The sequence below is a fragment of the Crocodylus porosus genome, unplaced genomic scaffold (genome assembly GCF_001723895.1).
Source record: "Crocodylus porosus isolate Cpor-Errol unplaced genomic scaffold, CroPor_comp1, whole genome shotgun sequence".
NCBI lineage: Eukaryota > Metazoa > Chordata > Crocodylia > Crocodylidae > Crocodylus > Crocodylus porosus.
Genome location: NW_017728949.1, coordinates 73133961 through 73154523, shown reverse-complemented (window position 1 = coordinate 73154523; position 20563 = coordinate 73133961). Strand labels below are relative to the sequence as shown.

At 40.3% G+C, this 20563-nt stretch overlaps 1 protein-coding gene across 2 annotated transcripts in view; it reads right to left on the bottom strand.

Moving 5' to 3' along the window:
* Nucleotides 1–20563, bottom strand: part of ARHGAP15 (Rho GTPase activating protein 15) — a 511110-nt gene that overhangs the window by 460164 nt on the left and 30383 nt on the right. For both annotated transcript variants that reach the window (XM_019554206.1, XM_019554205.1), the window contains exon 2: nt 14159–14338. In XM_019554206.1, the coding sequence (XP_019409751.1) occupies nt 14159–14338 (180 nt within the window). The remainder of the gene's footprint in view (nt 1–14158; nt 14339–20563) is intronic.

Below are 20563 nucleotides of genomic sequence, written 5' to 3'. Positions count from 1 at the left end.
GTTCTGGATTCCAAGGCTCCACAGGCTGCATTTGACCTATGGGCTGGCGGTTAAACACCCGTGGACTACAAAGTTAGTTAGTAATATAATCATTTATCAAAAAACCTCTATAATTGTCACAAAAATTTACTATACCCACTACCCAAAACTGTCATGAAGTAACTGGTTTACAGATGTAGCACTGTCCTTTACTCTTGTACTATTAAAATAGATCCTTCTTTAACCCAAGTTCTAGGGCCCTTGGCTTTCGGAACAGGAAGATCTGAATTCTATTCTCTCTGGTCACGTGGATTCACAATGAACCAGAGTGTGCAGTGTACTGACGACTGTGAGACTATACATGACAAAAACTGTATTTCAGTTTCTAATGTGTGTGGAATTCTAGTGAGCAAGGATCATGCAGAAGACAAGATATTATTAACCATATTAATGTTATAGGGTATGATCCTGAACAGCTATTGGCTTCCAAGGGAATTCTGTCCAGTTAAAGACAGTAGACTGTTCCCATTGATTATTTGTCTGTACAACAAAGGCTCTGTCCTTGATCAGTATATTAAATAACATCATCTATAACCATGTCTTTATATTGTGCAATTCTGCATGTAATTAGAGCAAGCCAAAAATGATATCTATTTCATAATTTCTGAATTTCAATTATTTTATGACACTTATACAAAAAACCCCCAAAACCAAAACAAAATAACCACTGTTTCTTTACCTCTCCTGTCATATTGCGTTGGGTCAATTGGTGTCACATGATGTGATATAATATAACTCAATGCAAGGAGACACATGTCCCTTCTCATTGGAAATTTAAAGAAATAGAGCTTACTTTTCCCCTGTGGGAAACTGTGCAGGTCAGGTGCCCAAAACTAGCTGTGGGAATTTCTATATAATCTCAGTTTCAGTACCTACATATTTCAAATCTACTGACATTTTGAAAAGAAGTGTGTTAGATGTGTTAGACTTAACTAAAATAAAATAAAAATTAATGTGAAAAACAAACATTTGCTATTAGTTGTGCTCCTTGTTTCAGGGCTCATCTACAAATATTGCATAGGAAAATCCCTGAAAATATTATTATTCAGATATGTTTTCTAACTATGAACTAAAAAATCTTGATAGAGCTAAAAAATCCATGTGTACAAAATTTAAGGGGGAGAATACGATTATTGAGAAGGTAAAATCAAGAAGTTCATTTGAGGGGTAAAACACTTTTAAGTAGTTGAACTTCAGAACAGCAAATGAAGATGACTTAAAGCCCTTGGGCAGTATTGTGCTTCCTCTTGAATCCCAGAATAAATGTGGAGTAATTCCATCTAGACTAATGGAGTTAATGTTATGGAAACAGAATTTATTCATGTTCACCAAGGTCAAAGTGTCACAATACACCTAACTCTTATACTCAGCTCTTAATGTATAGATATCAAATAGCTATACAGAAGATGTAAGCATCATCAAAATTTTCATTTTACTGATACAGATTTGAGGTCCAGAGAGGTGAAATGACACACTCAAACTTGCCCATCGGGCTAATGGCCAAGAAAGGAAGAGAATCCAGGTCTCTTCAGTTGTAGTTCAGTGCCTTATCTACTAAGCCACACTAGATGGGAAGAATGAAAGACTTTTGCATGGAACCCAAATGAAATACTACTGATAAAATATGAATGTTCTGCCTAAAGCCAGGGCACATTTTTGTCTTGCATCCAACTGTTTTAATAGGACCAAGAGTTTTAGTTTTATATTTCTTAGTAGCATTTTAGTTTCAGAACAGAGTACACATATCTTCTAACATATCTTCACACATGGTAGCTGGGAGTTAGCATACAGAAGTAATAAAGAGATACGTGAAAATCTAAAGGAGACATTTCAGAATTTCAGAATGGATTCAAGGAGATTTTTTATTTGCTTCTTGCAAAAAATATAGGACATGTAGAGTGGCCTATTAAGTAGTGAAGTTGACACAAAAACAAGGGGACCATTTCCATTTGAATTAGATGCTAAGCTACAAAAATAATAAATTAAAGGTTTTCTATTTATTTATACATCTTATGTTGAGTCTCTCAGACTATTCAATGTCTTAATTGTGACAGCTCAATGGCTTTGTTGTCCAGAGGTTTATGCAAAAAGATTTTGAACTATGTGTGTTTGCATCAACCATTTCTAAGCTTTAGACTGGGTTTTAGGTTTGAACACATCAAGAAATATAAGTGAAATTCTGTGGGAGATGTTACTTTTTACCTGGTCTAAAATCAAGCCCACAAATCTTGCATAATTTCAAGGGAAAGCTTGAAGTCAGTCTTTTTTATCTAAACTTGGTTTTGCAATGCTTATACAATTTTTTAACAAACTCAGTGTAACCTTCAATTCTGTAACTGAAAACAGGAAAGTGTAATAAGTTTGTGGATTTAACACCAACAGGTTTTATGGATCTAATCATAGAACTTCTTCAACAAACAGTTACCTCAATCTGTAACTATATTTTAGATGGACCATAAGGCACAGGCATTACATTTAGATCAACCTAACCAGGTTTAGGTCAGTCTAAATGCTCAATCATACAGGAGTGCAGAGAGCTTAAATCCCGCCCCGCCCTCAGCCCCCCTGAAATGGTATTCTCAATCTACATTCGTGCACGTCTATAGGTGTGCTAATTTAGATCAAAATTAGCTTAACTCACTCTAAGAAAGGGTTAACCCAATATTGTGAACACCTGTACATGTTCAAGATACAGCCCTGGACCTGGGAAAGCCCAACTGTTCACCCCAGACCTGACAGGCTATTTTTACCATCGCCCCATGCATGTACCAACCCCCCTCCACAAACCCATCAGCACCCTTGAATCTTGCCAACTCCTCCCCGGACACACCAGCCCCTCCCTGCTACCCGCCCCCGCACAATCCTGCAATCCTGCCTGCCTCTCCCCCACTCTGAGTTGTTTATTCTGGTTTCCCTGCATGACTCCCAGAAGCCAGGGATGACTGCACACACTGCTCCCGTCTACATTTAGGTTGCTTAAAGTAAATCACATGAATGTGGACCAGGTGCAGCAAATGACTGTATGCCTCCACAGTTAATATATCCCTTTCTCATATCCTACATTCCTAGTATCATAAATGATCCCTTTCAAGAGGTCCATAAAGCATATGCAACCATAAAATAATTTCAAAATGGGGACTGTATGATTTACTTGATTTACTTGATGACAATCCTACATTTCTTAATTTTGGAAAACTAGTATCAATTTCAGGACCTTTACTGGTCGGGTTTGCTGCTGTTTATCATTTTTTAATGTTCTTTTTGAAAACAGTTGTTAATTTTCCCAAGATTCTTAAAGAAAAGAAAGATTCAGAGGTAGGGTAAGATACTTTTAAGCATCCCTCCCTCAAAGAAACTTGAGAGGGTAATTAAACAGATGGCCGCAATAAACGGAATCCAGTACATCAGGGAACAGGGCCCCATATTAAAAGCCTGGCACAATGAAAGCAGTAAAACTCTGGGGAAGATTTCTGCAGCCAGCACCTTTGAACCAGGTTGTACCTTAGGAACTCTTGTCTAATCATCCCGTTAGGGAATGCTTATGCTTTAAGAGCAAGGGAACTATAGCTCCACCACCTAAATTGATAAAGAGATGAGCCAAGTATAAGTCTGAGAGGAACCATGCCAGTCCTCAGTAGTGGCGAGCCTCAAGTCATGTGCGTAGAGTGAGGCTTAGATTTAGATGATGACTGAGAGTCCCAACCTTTTCAGCCGCCATGTATTCCTTGATGTTGCCAACATCCTGCTCACCAAGTGAAGAGGGGAACTGAAGGCAGCAATGTTTTATGGTGTGTATTTTTACTGCCTGAAGCTCTACTGACCAAAGAAAGAGAGCCAACAAGAGACACATCTTGCGTAAGTGTCAACTCCTAAATGGGTTCCACTGTGGAGAACTGTGTAATGGCATCACAGTCTGAACCTCCATAGGTTAGGGTTGGGGAACCAGAGCAAATACACTGATTAGAATTATACAAGTAAAAGAAAAAGGAAAAAGAGGAATGTGCAAAACAAAAGAGAAGATTATGTATATTTTTTTTATGTACTCAGCTTGGTAGATGCAGAAAATATTCATAACTTTTCCATTTTTTCCCCCTGTGGTGCAGTTGATTTCAATACATATATTACAAACCATACCTGGGTTCCTGCACACTCAGCTGCATATTTTCCTTTATATTTTTACCTTATTTTCCTTTTACCAATCTATACATTTGAAATTAATACTTTTGATCTAAACTGTTTCCTAGCTCAGGAAGTTTTGGGTTAATTTTTTTAGGAAAAAAAATCACATTTGACAAATTTCCCCAAAGTCTTGGGTGGATTTATTGCTATATAAATAAAAATTACTCACTCACTTGATTTTGGAAAAATGGAGAGAAGAATATTTCTACAGAGCTCATTGTGAAATTCTGCAACAATTTTCAAATTAATCCTTTAAAAAGGAGTTAAGTAATCCTAATGATTGCTAATTATATTTTCAAATTACAAATAATGGAAACAAAGATTTTGATTAAACAGTGATGCTTCTATCTACTGTCTCCCTCCAGTTTAAGAACACGAGAGCTATTTGGAAAAGACTTGTTTCTGCAGCATCAAATAAAACTAAAGGCTCTGTTTCACCTGTAATCTCTAGTACTGCTCTGCCCCCTTGTGCTGCTGCAGTGAACTCAACTGTATAACAGTTTGGCTTCATCTTTGCACATGAACTACACACAAAAAATCCACTGTCACTTCTCACTTTTCTGGCAAGTTCAAGGTCAGTGCCTAGCTATTTTCAGCTCATCTCGTCTTGATCCATGCAGAGAAATGACAAGGTAACGTGATTCAGGGTCAGTTGTATTACAGGAACCGTTACATAAACGGAGAAAGTGGAAATCAATCCTAGCTGACAGTGTCTTCAGGATAATCAGCGCTCACTCCATGCCGCTGTCAGCTCCCCTGTATCAAACACCATGTTACTTCTGTCAGATCTTTTTAACAAAACCATATTCTCACTTTTGGCAAAGTAAATAAATATTTCACTTGGGCTTGCATTTAATTCATTGTTTAGCGAACTTTAACACTTCCAACTTGCAAACAATCCCCTTATTTACTGAAAAGACGTCTTATCCTGTCATGTCCATTACTGCCTAGGAAGCTTGTTTGCAAAAGATATGATCTGCTCTTATGAAATACACCATTCTTCATGCTCTGCATTAGGTTTCTTCATGCAGGCTACTGCTTTCTAAACCCCAGCTTTTGACTAGATCTCAGGTTCCCAAAATGTTTACCTAAATAATCATCATCGTCATCCAAAACATATATAGGTTCTTCTGTAATGGCTTAAGACACCTTAGTCAATTTGTTAGATTATTATTAGTTTATCTGAATCATTTCCTCCTGTAACTAGACATCTTCCTTAACACAGAATTATGAACATATCATTTCACAAGATGTGCCGCGTTAGTCGCGTTTCGATGACAGCACATGGTATGTCAGTTCACGGAGAGAACAGCTATTCTATCCCACCCACCTTGTGCTCCCATGAAACTGCCAAGCCTGCAGTACTCCACTGAAGAACAATTTACCATAATATTAGTTGTCAGTAAATTCAAAGACGGAACTCCTAAAGCTATAAAATGGATTAGAAGCAATTTAAAAAAGAATTAACAAACTAGAGTAAGAGTATACTGTCAACAAACAAATGCTTCATCATAGCACTGTAATTTGGAATTTTAATTACCCCTCTGCTTCTGTAACAAAACAATGTCTGAACTGGCAGCCATTTGAATCTCTCACAGGTCATTGAGCATTCTAGTTAATTACTCTATGAATAGCCTGTTTTTCTCCCCTCTGGAAACACGTTTCTAATGGCAGTCAAGGTCTGACAAATGTGTCATCTACATAATTAGCTAGGAAGCAACACAAAACATTAAACATGCTTTGTGCCGACAACTATCAAAACATTTCATTTGTTGTCAATTATTCATTACTTTGTAGGTTCTGAAGGGGTTGTTATTATGGAAATAAGTCCAGATGCTAACAAGGTTAGAGTTTTTGATTCAAATTAGTAATCAGAGGACTAACTTTAAAAAATGTATCCCATGCACATTCATGGCAGCGTTCAATCAGTGGTAAATTATAAACGAATTTAGTTAAGTTCAAGTGAAAATAGCCATGGCAGAGCACACACACTAATTTGTAGAGTTGCATCTCTCTTTGAAGTATTAGGATCTAAGCTCAAGTAGTAAACTTTCAGAACCTTTGGCAAGACTAATTTGTGCTTGGTAAATAGAGTAAAGATTTTCACAGCATGAGATAATGTAAGATTGAAAAAAAAAAGGACGTTTTTGAACTTTTTTCCTGCCCATGCATCATACTGAGTAAAAGTCAAAATCAGCAATTCCAACTCACATAATATCTTTTCTGAACCTCAGTTTGGTTTAAAAAGGAAGCCAAACTGGTTATATCCACCACACCCTCAATAAAACTGAAATGAAGTCAGCCTGGCTTTTAAGGCCACATATGTACTGATCTGTTTTTTTTTTATTTCAGATCTCATTATGATGTTGTCTATCAAGTTATGCTGCTGAAATGTTAGTGAAAATGCCCTGAATACAGATAGATGGAGAGTTAAACAATAACATTAACTTCTGCATATTTAGCTAACATCAATTCAGTTCCGGTGTGCATGCTCCACATATGCAACAAATATTTGCACTGCAACAAAGTATGATGACAAAAGGAATTTTGGAACTGTTTTCTGGAAACAAAGCTTCGTTCTTGAATCATCATTTCCAAAAGTGAAAACACTTGTCAATAAGACCAAAAAATAGTTGGATAAGAAATCAATAGTCATAAAAATGACAGTAGAGCAACTTACATAGTCCAATTTACCTTTTATCTTGGCTCTAATTTTTCAGTTCTATCTGGTAACCAAAAATGGTTTATGAGGTGTGCCATTTTTGCACCTTGCAGGCCCAGGCCAACACAAAGCAATACAGTTTGTTTCAATGGAGTTTTGCCCCAAGGCCAGCACCTCTCCCATAAATGCTTTCAGTGATTTCAATGTCATTAATCATATGTTTCAAGTTAAATATGTTTTCAACTGTTTAAAGGACTGGAGTCTAAAGAATGAATGACTGAACTCAATTTGTGAACTTTTTTTAAAGTTCAAAAGAGAATAAATCTAAAATGCCATTTTAAACTAGGAATATAAAATAGATTTGAACTACATAGTGTGCCATACAGAGATGAGGCATATAAAAATTCTTCTCAACAGTGAAGGAAAATAAAATGGAAAGACCGAGTTATTTAACAGGTCTTTTACCCATTTCTGACTTTTACAATTCTATGAACAATGTTCACGACAGAAAAATAGGACTTTCATGCAAGTCATTGCTTTATCTCAAATCATCTTCTTTTATCCTTAACACTTAAAATTTTGGCAGAATAAAGCAGTTGCCAACAAATGTCAGGCTTTACCAACAACCATCAGTCTGTCACCTAAGGGGCATTAATATTTCTATCACTGCTGTCAGACTCTTTTTTGCATGTACCACAACTGTGGTACAACTTATATATGGTGGTCAAAACTATTCCTTTATAATGATGGCTTCTGTTTTTGTATTTCTGCATAAGAGACTAAGAACTGGAGAGAGGAAAGAATGGTCAGGCTTAGTTGAATAAAATAAAATATTATTTGTGATATGAAATTTAATACATTAAAATTTTGACATGGCTAAATGTCTGCAATTCTGAATTTAGAAAACCCATTCATTGTCCATGCCCATATTTTTCTCCAGGAAAGATAGGTAAACTATATAAAAAAAAGAATCTTCAAAAACTTATATTAAATATACAAGTTTATGAAGAAGCTCTAATGATCTTTCAGAGAAGGGAATAATCCTTTTTCAGCTAAAACAACCTACAGCAATGACAGAAAAATAATGAAACTGAAAACATTCTGAAAAGGGCTGTAATCTGTCTTGTAATTAACATTAAACAGATAACATATTTATGAGGAAGTCAAAATATTTTGGAAGCCGATAATCCTGTAAGCTTTAATGTAGTATAAAAACAACAAATAAATGCAAAGTGTTACAGTTACACATGCCTGCCTGATCAATGGTTTTCACATATTGATCTATAAATGGAGTTGACAGTCTGTGTTGGCTGCACATTTTCCAAGCAGCTCTATTTTTGTAGAAAACCAATACGGGCAATTACCTTTGTTTGAGATGCCAAGTCTTATCAATTCAATGTGATTTAGTGTCATTTTAATTAAATATCAGGATCAACTTCAGGACAATCTATACAAACAAAGCCTCAAACTTGACTATAAGCTTGATTTGAAGTAAACATGTACAAACCAGCAATCTCATAATATGGCTAAAAAACTCTGTTAAACAGAAGGCTTGTATTTTTATCAATTTTATTTCTGTCTTTTTGGCTAGCCATAACTTTGGCAAGTATGCTATGATCACAGGAGTAAGGAACAAAAGGAAATTGCTTCCTGTTTCTCTGATAATGTATTAGAGAGATAAACTAACCAGTCTGTTTAATCTAATCAAAGAGAACTCTAATACATTAACATTTTGAAATGTCTAAATAGACCCTAATTCTTAATATAAACACCAATAAAAAAGACATTTCATTGTTTGAATTTGTTTCGAATGAAACAAAATGCACTTCCCTGGGATTTAAAAGATGGAAACAGTGAATATTCATGTACGTTGCTGGTTCACGTGCTAAGATTAACCACAGAAAAAGCCTTTGCTTACTATAGTCTGCATCCCGCTTCATGATTTATGATCTTTAAGCTATACATTAATATCAATTCCAACCTTTGCAGAATACTCTAGCATCTCCATAACACAAACCGAAACCATGAGAATCTACATTAAGTTTTGCATCAGTCCGTTTCTGTATTGCACATTAGCATCTTCACTACTATAAAATGCACAGTGCATATGGCCCCGTTAATGTATGCTGCAGATCTTCCATTGTTACACTATAGAATATGATCTATCTACCTTCAAAAGTATAGCCCCAGGTGTGCATACAAGTGTAACACAGTGCTTTCAACACCACAAATCACTTACACAAAATTACATATCCCATTGTCTATAAATCACAAAACATCTTTTATAAATGCATTTGATTTTTCCATGAAAGATCAGGGGGTTCATTTTATTTTTTCTACTGATTGTTGTGCCAACGTGTCCATCTTGATTGCCTTAACCCATGAAAAACTCCCTTTGAAGTCAATGGGTTTTCCATGGTTTAGGTCAGGAAGATATGACCCATGATCAATAGCAAAAAAAGATGTTATTAATAGAGTATAGATTAGTAGATAATCCTAATGCATTTCTACTAGCTTAGCAATACAGTAACATAGTCTTTCTTGCAATTATTTCCATGTTCAAAAACCAGTGTAAAATTTGAAGATAAAAAATAGTGTATGTGAAATGAATAGATAATTAATACAATCAAAGAATGACATAAATACACTAAGCATCATAACAGAGAGCCACATTCTATGTTGATAGAAAATTGCATAGCTCCTTTTTCGCCTTGCAACACAATATAATTAGATTCACTTGGCATATTGGTACATGTATCTTTAAGTGGTGCTCTGTGTTTCTCTAGATGCAAAATTGAGGTTGTTTACTTAAGAGCACTGAAAGAGGATTTCATGATTTAGAGAACAAGAATACATTATTCAAAATTGGAATGAACTCTGCATTCTTTCAAAGCGCTTGATAAACACAAGGGTGTATAAACTTTATTCCATTACCTCCCCCAAATCCTTTACAAATCAGGAATGGAGGATCTGATACGTCAACATGCAAGTGATACAGATTTTTCTGTGATTTCTTTTGCATTTGAATCATATTGCATTTTGAGCGTATAATTCAAAACGTTTGGAATTCTTTTTTAAGAACTGTGCTTTTAGTTTGGGTTTAGCAAATAACTTTAAGAGGCTTATTTGAGTAAATATGCCAAAATACTTTTCAGTCTGTCGATATCTAGTCAGAAAATTCTGCGCTGCAAAAAAGAGATGAAAAGAATTGAAACAGAAAGGAAATTAGTAGCATGGCAAGCTTTCAATCTATTGTATTAGAGCCAAGTTTGCTTGGTAAAATGACATATATTCAGTAATATACCTCTTTTTATAATTAGCTACTAACAAATGCAACACACAAAGCAACTTTTCAGTTGCCTATCAATGAACATATATTGTATCTGCTATGCTTATGGCAATGTAGCAGTGAATATTTATGTCTAATTTAACTTTTTAGAACCCTTGTTCTGTAACAGTCCAGCATACTATCCCCAAAACTAAAGTTATGTAACAAGGTAATATCAACAATGAGAAACTGCATGATAAAATCCTGCCCAAAAGTGAAAAATGCTAATTTTGTCTCATTTAGCAGCTGGATACAGAAATGCTCATTAGTTTTAAGAGGGTTAATCCTTTTAACTTTTGCATATTGATATGCCAATTATGCCTAATTGTACAAGAGGCATCAGTCAAGGTAATAGTGCATAAACACATGAAAGTTATTAAGTACATCCCAACATGTAATAAAGTAGGTGTTAATTGGTAGCTGAGTTCTGCAGGCTATTGAGGTGGATAATTCATTGAGAGATGGATCACTTGTAATTTCTCTACATAATTCCTTTTGCAGTCTCATGCTGTGATGTTTTCATGCTTGTCAAAAACAACTGCAGCCTAGTGCCTTTTGTTAAACACAGCCAATAAAATATGTTAGGCATCATTAAATATACTTAACTTTTAAACTTTTTCAAAGGTACAGTTCTAACTGATAATGCATTATAGTATTTCCAATAAATTACTGTAAACATTGTTTCAAGTTCATAACTGAAGACCATGTCACTTAGGATAAAAACAAAGCAATATGTACAATGTGTTTGAGGCAACTGATACTTTTATAATGGAAAGTAAACATACGGAAATGAATATCTCATCAGTTACCGAGATCTGAAGAGATTTTTCACTAGAAATATAACAAGTTGTTTCCATGAGCTAAATTAATCTAAGTCAACTGAAAAGAAGAATGATTAAAACAATGTATTTCTTATAAGCCATTCCAATGAAATGTTTTGGGTTATTTTTCACTTTGAACTTGGAGGGAAAAATATAGGAAAAAATATAATTGCTGTAACAGGCTTATTCCATTTAATACCTCGCTTAGAGAGCTGAATATTTCATAGGAATCCATTATATTAACAGAACAATTAATAGCTCACATGGTTGTGAAGAGTGACTGAGACTTGGGGATCTGTCCCCAGCTAATGTAGTTCACTCACTCATTTGCATTCTATGACAATAAAAAGGATCTGGAGTCCAAAAAAGTGGCTAACATTGCATAAATAATTTTGTAACATCATATGGCCTCAGCTGCAAGTTGCCACCATTATGGAAGAAAATTAACCAGGGGAGACTCATACCAATCAGTTCGTTTAGTAGCTCAGGATGAGTATAGGGGCAGGGACAAAATTGGCAATAGAGTTCATCACTAACTATTTTATTTTAAATCTTTTTAATGGTTAAAAAAATGACTCAACTCTGTCACTGTAAAAATACTGAAATTACTTCAGTATCTGATCTTTGCAAACCAGTCATTCTTTCAGCTAGCCTATTTTGTGTGTGTCATTAGCAAAGTTTTCCCTTATTTAAGACTTAATTTCTGTTCCTCTTCTTTTGCCTGGTTTCAGCCTCTGGCTTTTAGAAATGATATAATATATTTGGTAATGTAAACATTACACATCACCACAACCTCATTTTATTATGTTGAGGCCTGAGAGTTGAGCTCCTGAGCAGATGTTAAAAGTGTCTAGCCCCAAATCCATGATACGCCCTTGGATTATGCAGTTTTTATTGTATTAACTATTCATACTTTATTTAAAAAGTGGTATTTATTACTATTGTAAGTTGGCATAATAAAATGTTTCCTATTTGCCAAGATTTCTAGCAGAATTACTGATAAGACACAAGGTAAGTATGTGGTTTTCCAAAAAGTTCAACATTCAATATCTAGTTGGGAGGAGGTATCAAGTGGGGTTCTTCAGGGATCTGTCCTATGACTGGCATTGCTCAACATCCTCATTAGTGATTTGGATGATGGGATTGAGTGCATTCTTAGCAAATCTGTGGATGACAACACATGGGTGGAGTTTCAAATGCTCTTTGTACAGGGCTTGGATCTAGAATGACCTGGGCAGACTGGAAAAATGGTGCACAATCAACTCAATAAGATTCAACAAGCATACTATTCACCTGTTCTTGGGTCCTGTTTTGTGTCTAGTTTTTGGATCCACACTTCCAGAAGAATGTGGACAGATTGGAAAAAGTCCAGTGCAGAGCAACAAAAATTATTAGGGGCCAGGGAGGCAAAATGTATAAGGAAAGGTGGAAAGAGCTAGGGTTATTTAGTCTGGAGAAGAGAAGACTGTGGTGGAATTTGATAACACTCTTCAAATACTAGAAGAGTGATTACAGAGCAGATAGAGATGGGCTTTTCTGTATGGTCATTGTGGGCAGGACTAGAATCAATGACCTCAATCTGCAGCAGAAGAAATTAAGACTGGAGATTAGAAGGAATTTCTGACAATGGCTAGGGACAGAAGTTACACATAAACCAGTGTAAGTCATCAAAAACTGGTTTTAACCTGCAACAGAACATAAGTTCAGTGCACACAAGCCAGTTTCAAAATGGCTGAATCTGGTTTAAGATAAATCCGGTTGAATGTAGTATCAGACTTAACTGATTTGGGTCAAACTGATTTATGGAACTTTTGTCCTAGACCCCTTCCTGGTTTAATTTAAATCAGAGTCCCCCATCTTCCCAGAATGCTTTTCAGCCCTGAGCTGGGCTGGGCTGTGCCGTTTGCTTCAGAGAGCCAGGCTGGCCCTGCCTCTTTCCTCCCTAGCCAGAGCTTCAGCTGGCTGAGAAGGAAGTAGAGACTTCAGGCACAGCAGTATGTATCTGCCTGGCTTCGCCTTGTCCCACCCTCCCCTCACTTGCTCATGCAGAAATCTCTTTTCTCCCACAGTAGGGATGCCAGTGGCACAGACCCCAGCTGGAATCTGGCCACACCACCCACATGCTAGGTAATGCTGAGAGGTGTTTGCATGTGTCTCTGGCAATATCCCTCCTTTTTTCCTTACAAATGCCTTGGAAAAAGCTGTTTAATAAGAGTTTGAACTAATAAGAAAGGCTTTGTTTTCCTGATGGTCTGATAAGCTTTGTGTTCTGATAAACTCCCTGCTAACTTGCTTGCTTCAAAGGCCACCATTTGTCAGTGTTCAAGAGTGGAAAGAGAAAGGTGTGTGAACAGACCTGCTTTGCCATGCATGGGACCTGTGAGTACCGTCAGTTTGCTGTTGACAGTATGAAGAAGCAGGGAGAGGGAGATTGAAAAGCTCATTATCATCAACATATGCATACACTCCACACAACCAGTTCTCCCTCCCCCACCACACTCACCCCCGCCCCCACTTTGCCCCAGAGTGGTAGCCAAGGGCCAGGCAACACTCCCTATTCCTTGAGCAGTGAGCCAGGAAAAGCCTGGCAAAGGCTGCTTTCTGCTCCCCCTTCAGGCACACTCCAGCTGCAGACTGTGCAGGCAAGTGGGGGTTTAAACCCCTCCCTAATCATAGCGTCCTGCCTGAACCTGGCCATGCCCCCTTCAGCTCAGCACTATACAAGGGAATGGAGGGCTCATTCTAGCACCCCCTGACTTCTAGCCTGAGCCACTGCAGGCACCCTGATTCAAAAGTGAATGTCTATTCACTTGCAAATCAGTTTAATCTCTGCAGGTTAGACTAACCTGCAAAGATTGAATCAATTCAGGCTCCGGCTTTTTGAAAGTCATTATCCTATGAGGGTAGTCAAGCACTGAAACAGGCTGCCTAGAAAAGATGTAGAATCTTTCTTCTTGGAAATTTTCAAGGACAGGTTGGAGAGAAATTTTCCTGGGATGGTTTCATCAGAGACAATCCTCTCTTGAGCAGGGGACTAGATGACCTTGAGAGGTCCCTTCCAGCCCTACTTTTCTATAATCTTATTATCCTAAATCAATAATCAGGAAATGCCAGTGGAATTTTACTTACAGGTTCAGTGATTTTTACGTTCTCAGAAAGGATCATGGATTTGCTTTGGCTTAGTCTGTCATGGTGGCTGTTGGCATTTTTGATCCTCATTTGAACAGCCCCTGTACTTTGATGGGAAGGATTCAGTTTTTCAGAGGAAGTGTCAGACGTTGTAGATCTTTGCATGGTTATGGTGTTGACCTGAAAAACATAAAATGTTATTCTAGATGCCCTTCACTCAAAATAGATATCAATTCCAATTATATTTCATTGTAGGGAACAGACAAAACCAATGGGGCTCTGAGAAACAGCACCACTCTGTCTGAATTTTAATTTCGATGGAACAGTGTTTCATTTTGAGTTTCATTTCATTTCAAAACCACTGTTCCATTTAGTTTTGTCAAAACTGTTTTGTTGTTTCAACGCGCCTCCTTTTCTGTCTGCCTTTCCTCCACTGTTCCAGGTGGGGTCTTGACATTTTACCCATAGGCTATAATGGGGAAGCATGAAACTGCCTATAACCTCATTTCTTGACTGATTTGGAAAAAAACTTGCAGAGATGGTAGCCCCTTCAGAGGCCACAATGTCTGCCAAGTTTCACTTCATCAGCCTCCTAGGTACAGAAACTCATGGACTCTATATAGACATTGGAATTCTGACACACTACAACATCGCCCTCCCTCCTGACCCCAGCCTGTCCCTCATCCCCTGACACCTCCATTTCCATTTTCACTGACTGGCTTTCCTGCCTGCATTGCATGCCATCCTCTGGCTTCTTTACTATTCCTTCCATCCAGGAACAGCACATACACACCCCAACTGGAGATGCTTCCTCAGCCTGACAAAGCATTTTTCAATCTGAAAACTGGCATCCCAGGCAGCTAAGCTGAGCTCATCTGGAGCCTCACATCTCCCCTGCAATGAGCAAACCTTAGGCCTGTCAAAGCCATGATAGTCCTGGGCATTCCCCAGCCAGGACTGTGTGCATGCGTGTGGTAGCTGGAGGTTATGGTGCCTCCTACCCACCTTTCACCAGGGGGATCCTTAGTCCTGCTATCCTGCTATTTTCTGGGGCTGCTGCACCACCAGCAGTCCCACCAGGCCTCCCCAACCCTGGGAGAGTGCAGTTTTAGTGGTCATGCCCAGGACCTGGGGCCTCCTCCTTCCCCATAGACCCAGTTCATACCTCCAAGTTCTTCTTGGCATGGAAGCTCAGCAGGGACATGCTTTTCCCCTGCTGGCTGGTGTTGCAGTGAGTGCCCCCTCCAGCTCTGAGAGCAGGGCATTAAATGGTTTTTTAAAAATAAAAAAAGGAAATAGGTGCAGATGAAGCAAGGAGGGTGGCATTCACTCCATCTTCACCTGGAGCTTGGGGAACCCCAGCAGCAGGAGGTTCACCTTGAGGAACACCAGCCCCTCCACCAAACCAGGATCCAAGCAGGTGTGGTGGGATACCCAGCATCCCCCTCTCACTTGGAAAACGGGTTGGTGGACAGGACAGGTGATCCCGGGCAACCATGGCCAGATCTGGCCACGTTGGGCTGCAGCTTGCCCAGTAGGCCAAAGGGGTACACAGCAACAGTTCCATATCCTTGGTGAGATAGGCAGCCAACAAGGCCTGAGTGCTACCTGCCTGACTGTGGGACCTGGTGCCTCTGGACCCCAACATGGAAGCTATGCCCTCGGCCCAGATTGGCAGTGTCTACGGTAGAAGAGGAGACTGACTGGTGGATGGCGTGCTAGGATGGGACAGTGGATCCCCCTCTTCCAAGTCCACCTACCACCGCTGTTCTGCTTCCCTGATTCTCTTCACCAGCACCTCCATCCACTGATTCAGGCTTTGGCTGCTGCATACACTGCCCTTCATTCTTGGGTTACACATGGTGGACAGCATATGGACCATACTGGGCCACAAGGGATCAATTCATTTCCTGAGACCCTCCATCAGCAGCCTTACCACTACCTGCATGTCTGGTGACAGCAGCTTGCCCCATACAGGAACACTGACCCCCTGGAAACCCTCCATTTGGCTCTGAAGTTCCCTCACTACAGGAATCACCTAGCTAAGGAGGGCATTGGCAGTGTTGAGGGTCTTGGTGGCCTCAAGGAAAGGCTTGAGGACCACTGAGATCTGAGGGATGGTGAAGTGCAAGGCCACCTGTGGACCCGCCTTATGCACTTCTCCCTCATGTACTTCCTGTATGCCTCATACAGCGAGGACACAACAGTCCTGCTGAATGTGGTGCATGTGGGTACTTAGTAGGATGGGGCCACAAGCACTATGAGCTGCCTGAACCTTGGCTGCTCATCTAAGAAGAAGGGATGGCCATTGACAGTAAGCATCTCCCCAATGCTCTCTGTGATCTCGCTCACTCTTGCAATGCGCCCCTTTTTCTGTCTGCCTTTCCTCCACTGTTCCAGGTGGGGTCTGCCTCTGCTATGGGTGGATGGGAGCTTTGAAAATAGAGAGGGGCTTCACTTTGGGCATGCTCCTGCTAGTTCCAGGCTGAGGAAGGGCAAGGGCAAGGGGGTGGTGCCTGCAGAGATGCATCAGCATCCCTGTGGTGCTCATGGGTTTTGTTCCCTTGCCCAAGCTGGTTGTGGTTTGTCAGTGCAGGCAGATAGTGTATTTGGGCTCATTTGCCAGCTCAAAATGATCCCAGACCACATTACCTGCTTGCTTCTGGGGTGCAGGTGCATGTGTGGATGCTGCAATTTCCCCCTCCTCAGCAGGCAGCGGGGCACAGCAACAGGGGGAGAGGACTCAGCTGAGCCACTTGACTCCACAATCTCTACCTCAGTCTCCTCTGAAGTGCCTTCTGTGGAAGGAGACCTGGCTATAGGGGAAACTTGAGGGGTGTGGAGCACACACTCAGCTGATTCTCCCTCCTTCCCCAGAATTTCCCTTGCTAGGGCACTCAGATCCAGATCCAGCTCTTCCTCTGGCACTGGAAGGCTCGGTATGGGAAGTGAAATGGGGGGAAAATGTCATGCTGCTGCTGGTGCTGCTGCTTGTTGTCATGGTGGTTGTGGTTGGGGGGGTTATGGCTGGGGCTCTTGGAAGGGATGCAGTCTAAGGCACAGGCAGTGGCACTGCTCCTCTCTCCTTGCTGCTTCTAGAAGGCTCATCCCTGCTAGTTGTAGGAAAGAGGCTGTGTCTCAGTTTGCGGGGGTGGGGAGCTTACACCTCTCCTTCTACCCCTTCTTTTGCACCTCTTTGAAGGCTTGCCAGCTGCCTTTCCAGCATTCTTCATGGTGTGTTCCATAGTATCTTGTTTTTATACAACTATATAAGTGTATCTGTGTTCCTATATAAATTCTATAAGATATATAGTATATGCTGCAAGGTATAAATCTATCTCTCTTCCTATATAAATTCTATAATGTGTATGCAATATGCCACAAGGTATAAATATATGGAAATAAAATATAAATCTATCTCCCTTCCTATATAAATTGTATAGTGTAATATCTAATATAATTATAAAATTGAAAAGAATAAATCAATGAATATAAAAATAAAATAAAAGGGTCAAAAGAAAGAAAAAGGTATTGTGGAATCCTACTTGTAGGCTAGCAAGTAGGAAATCATTCAAATGAATGCTAGTAACAGCCTTCATTGTCTAGTACTCCTGAGCTGCTGGAAGATAGCTCAATAACTGTCAGACCTCAAGGCAGAAAGCAGGCCAGTTCAAACAATGCTGCCATTTATGCTGTCTTTCCATCCCTCCCTGAGGACTGGGATTGGAAGGGACCTCAGGGAAGGATCACAGTCACTGGCCAGCTACGCAGTCAATATGAGAACAGTCCTTCCCCCCTCTCATTCCCCCCCGCCCCTTACTTTCTGTTTCCCTGCAGGCAAGCCCAGCTTGAGCTTCAAAACTCAAAACATTTAAAAACTTTCAAAATATTTTGACTGCCCTCATTTCATTTTGAGGCTGTTTTGAAGCCCTTTGTTTTGTTTTGATTTCGCCGTTTCAAGCTCGAAACAAGTCGAAACAGCGTCGAAATGAAACAGCTGGCAAAATTTCACAGAGCCCTAAAAACCAACTTGTTTATGAAATCTTAGTTATTTTTAAATCCTACAGTGACCTTCATGCATATCATGCTCCAGTTGAACACAGGACTTATCAATTACCCTGTTTTAGACAAGCTAGTTTATGTAAAAGACTATTCTCATCTCAAAAGCCCTTCTCATCTATGGTGTAATCTCTCTGGCTGCATACAGAAATTCATTTCTTCTGGTAACAAATTAGCCTGGCAGTTGGACTGTACAGATATTCCTCCAGCCCCATGGCTGGAGACATTCACAGGCAAGCTCTCTAGCCAGGGGATATGAGACCCGGCTCTCTGGGAACCTCCCACAATGAAGACAGTCTACTAATTCATAGAGCACCATCTCTTCTGCCTAGGAAGGGGCAAATTGTTAAGTAGCAGTTGGTCAGCTTGGGGAGGATTGCTGCCCTGAGAGAATGCCCTCTTCCCTGATTCCATCAATCAGCTGACTGGCAGGACAGGGGCATTCTTCTGTGGTGGGAACCTTCCTCGTTCTTCTCCAGAGGAGGATAGCCCTGCTTCTTACACTCTTCCAGGCTGACCTCCTCTGGGGACACCCAGCTGTTGTAGCACAGCAGCTGGCCTCACCCCGTGCTGCTTCCAGCTGACCCAAAGCACTGCAGGGTGAGTTGCTCCACTTCTTATCTACAAGGGCTGTATGTAAATACAGGAAGTGACATGCTGTAGTATAGAGGGATCTGGCAACAGGGCCCATGTTTAGGTTCCTTGATACTTTTTGTTATAATAGATTCTTGGAAACTGTTTTTAAAAATATCTTCAATGATTTCAGCATCAGGCGAATAAAATGCTGTAGGGACATGGTCATATAAATCCATTTAGGCTTTTTTCATAGATTCATAGATTTTAGGGTCAGAAAATCTAGTGGGCCACCTAGTCTGACTCACTGTCCCGGCAGGAAAAAAAAAGGGTCACCAGACCTGGGATCATGTGAACTGAGCCAGGTGCCTGTCCAGTCTCCTCTTGAAGACCCCCAAGGATGAGGCTAGCATCACCTCCCTTGGAAGCCCATTCCAGATCCCGACAACCCTGACCATGAAGAACTTTTTTCTAATGTCCAGTCTAGATCTTCTCTCTAATAGCTTATGGCCATTGTTCCTTGTTGTTCCAGGGGGTGCCCTGGTAAACAGATCGTTACCTACTTCATGTTGCTCTCCCCTTATGAATTTGTACGCTGTCAAAAGGTCCCCTCTCAGCCTTCTCTTGGAGAGACTGAAATGGTTGAGGTCCCTTAGCCTATCCTCATAGGGCCTTCCCTGCAGGCCTCTAATCAGATGAGTGGCTCATCTTTGGACCCTCTCCAGGTTCTCTGCATCCCACTTGAACTGCGGCATCCAGAACTGGACACAGTACTCCAGCTGTGGCCTGACCAGTGCTGGATAGAGAGGGAGAATCACCTCCTGGGACCTGTTTGTCCAAGACAAGATGCAATTTGTTCTGCCAACTACTTTATCACACTGATGACTCGTGTTCATCCTAGAGTCAACAGTGACTCCAAGATCTCTTTCTGCCTCAGTGCTGCTGAGAAGGATGCCCCCCAGCCTATAGGCATGATGGCAGTTCTTTCTCCCCAGATGTAGCACCTTCCACTTGTCCTTATTAAATTGCATCCTGTTGCTCTCTGCCCCCTTCCCCAACCTGTCTAGGTCAGCATGGATCTGGTTCCTCCTTTCCAGGGTGTTAGCTTCACCCCATATTTTTGTGTCATCTGCAAATTTGGACAGGTTGCTTCCCACCCCCTCATCCAGATCACTGTTGAACAGCACTGGCCCCAGAACTGAGTCCTGAGGGACTCTACTGCACACATCTTTCCAGGTTGATACCAACCCATCCACCACCACTCTCTGAGTGCGACCCTTAAGCCAGTTTGCTACCCAGTCTACCGTATAATCATCAAAGGCAAATCTCCTTGGATTGTATTGTATTGGATAAAACAATAGTTTTGTCAAATTATAAATGGCTGAAAATAGCTATTTCCTGAAATTTCCCAAACTCCTAAAGATTCTAAAGATTACATGCATACCTGTCCTGATACCCGACTGTGGAACTCCACGGAGCACTGGATCTCAGAAAGGATGCAGATCCAGTAGATCTGGGTGGCAGAAGACAGAAGTTCTAACAACCGGTGGGAGTGACACAAGCATATAGGGCATGCCTACACTGCTTCCTCCATGACAACAGGCAGGCCAAAAACACACCCCAGCTACTCATTCAGATCTCAGAAATGCAGTAATCTAGCTCACCTTTGAGCAAGACTAATGGTGTGCCAATACTCAGACCAGAAGACAAACAGGCTAAGAGCAGGAGTAGGTATGCACCTAGTGCTGCTTTAAGTCGGCTACATTTTCAGGA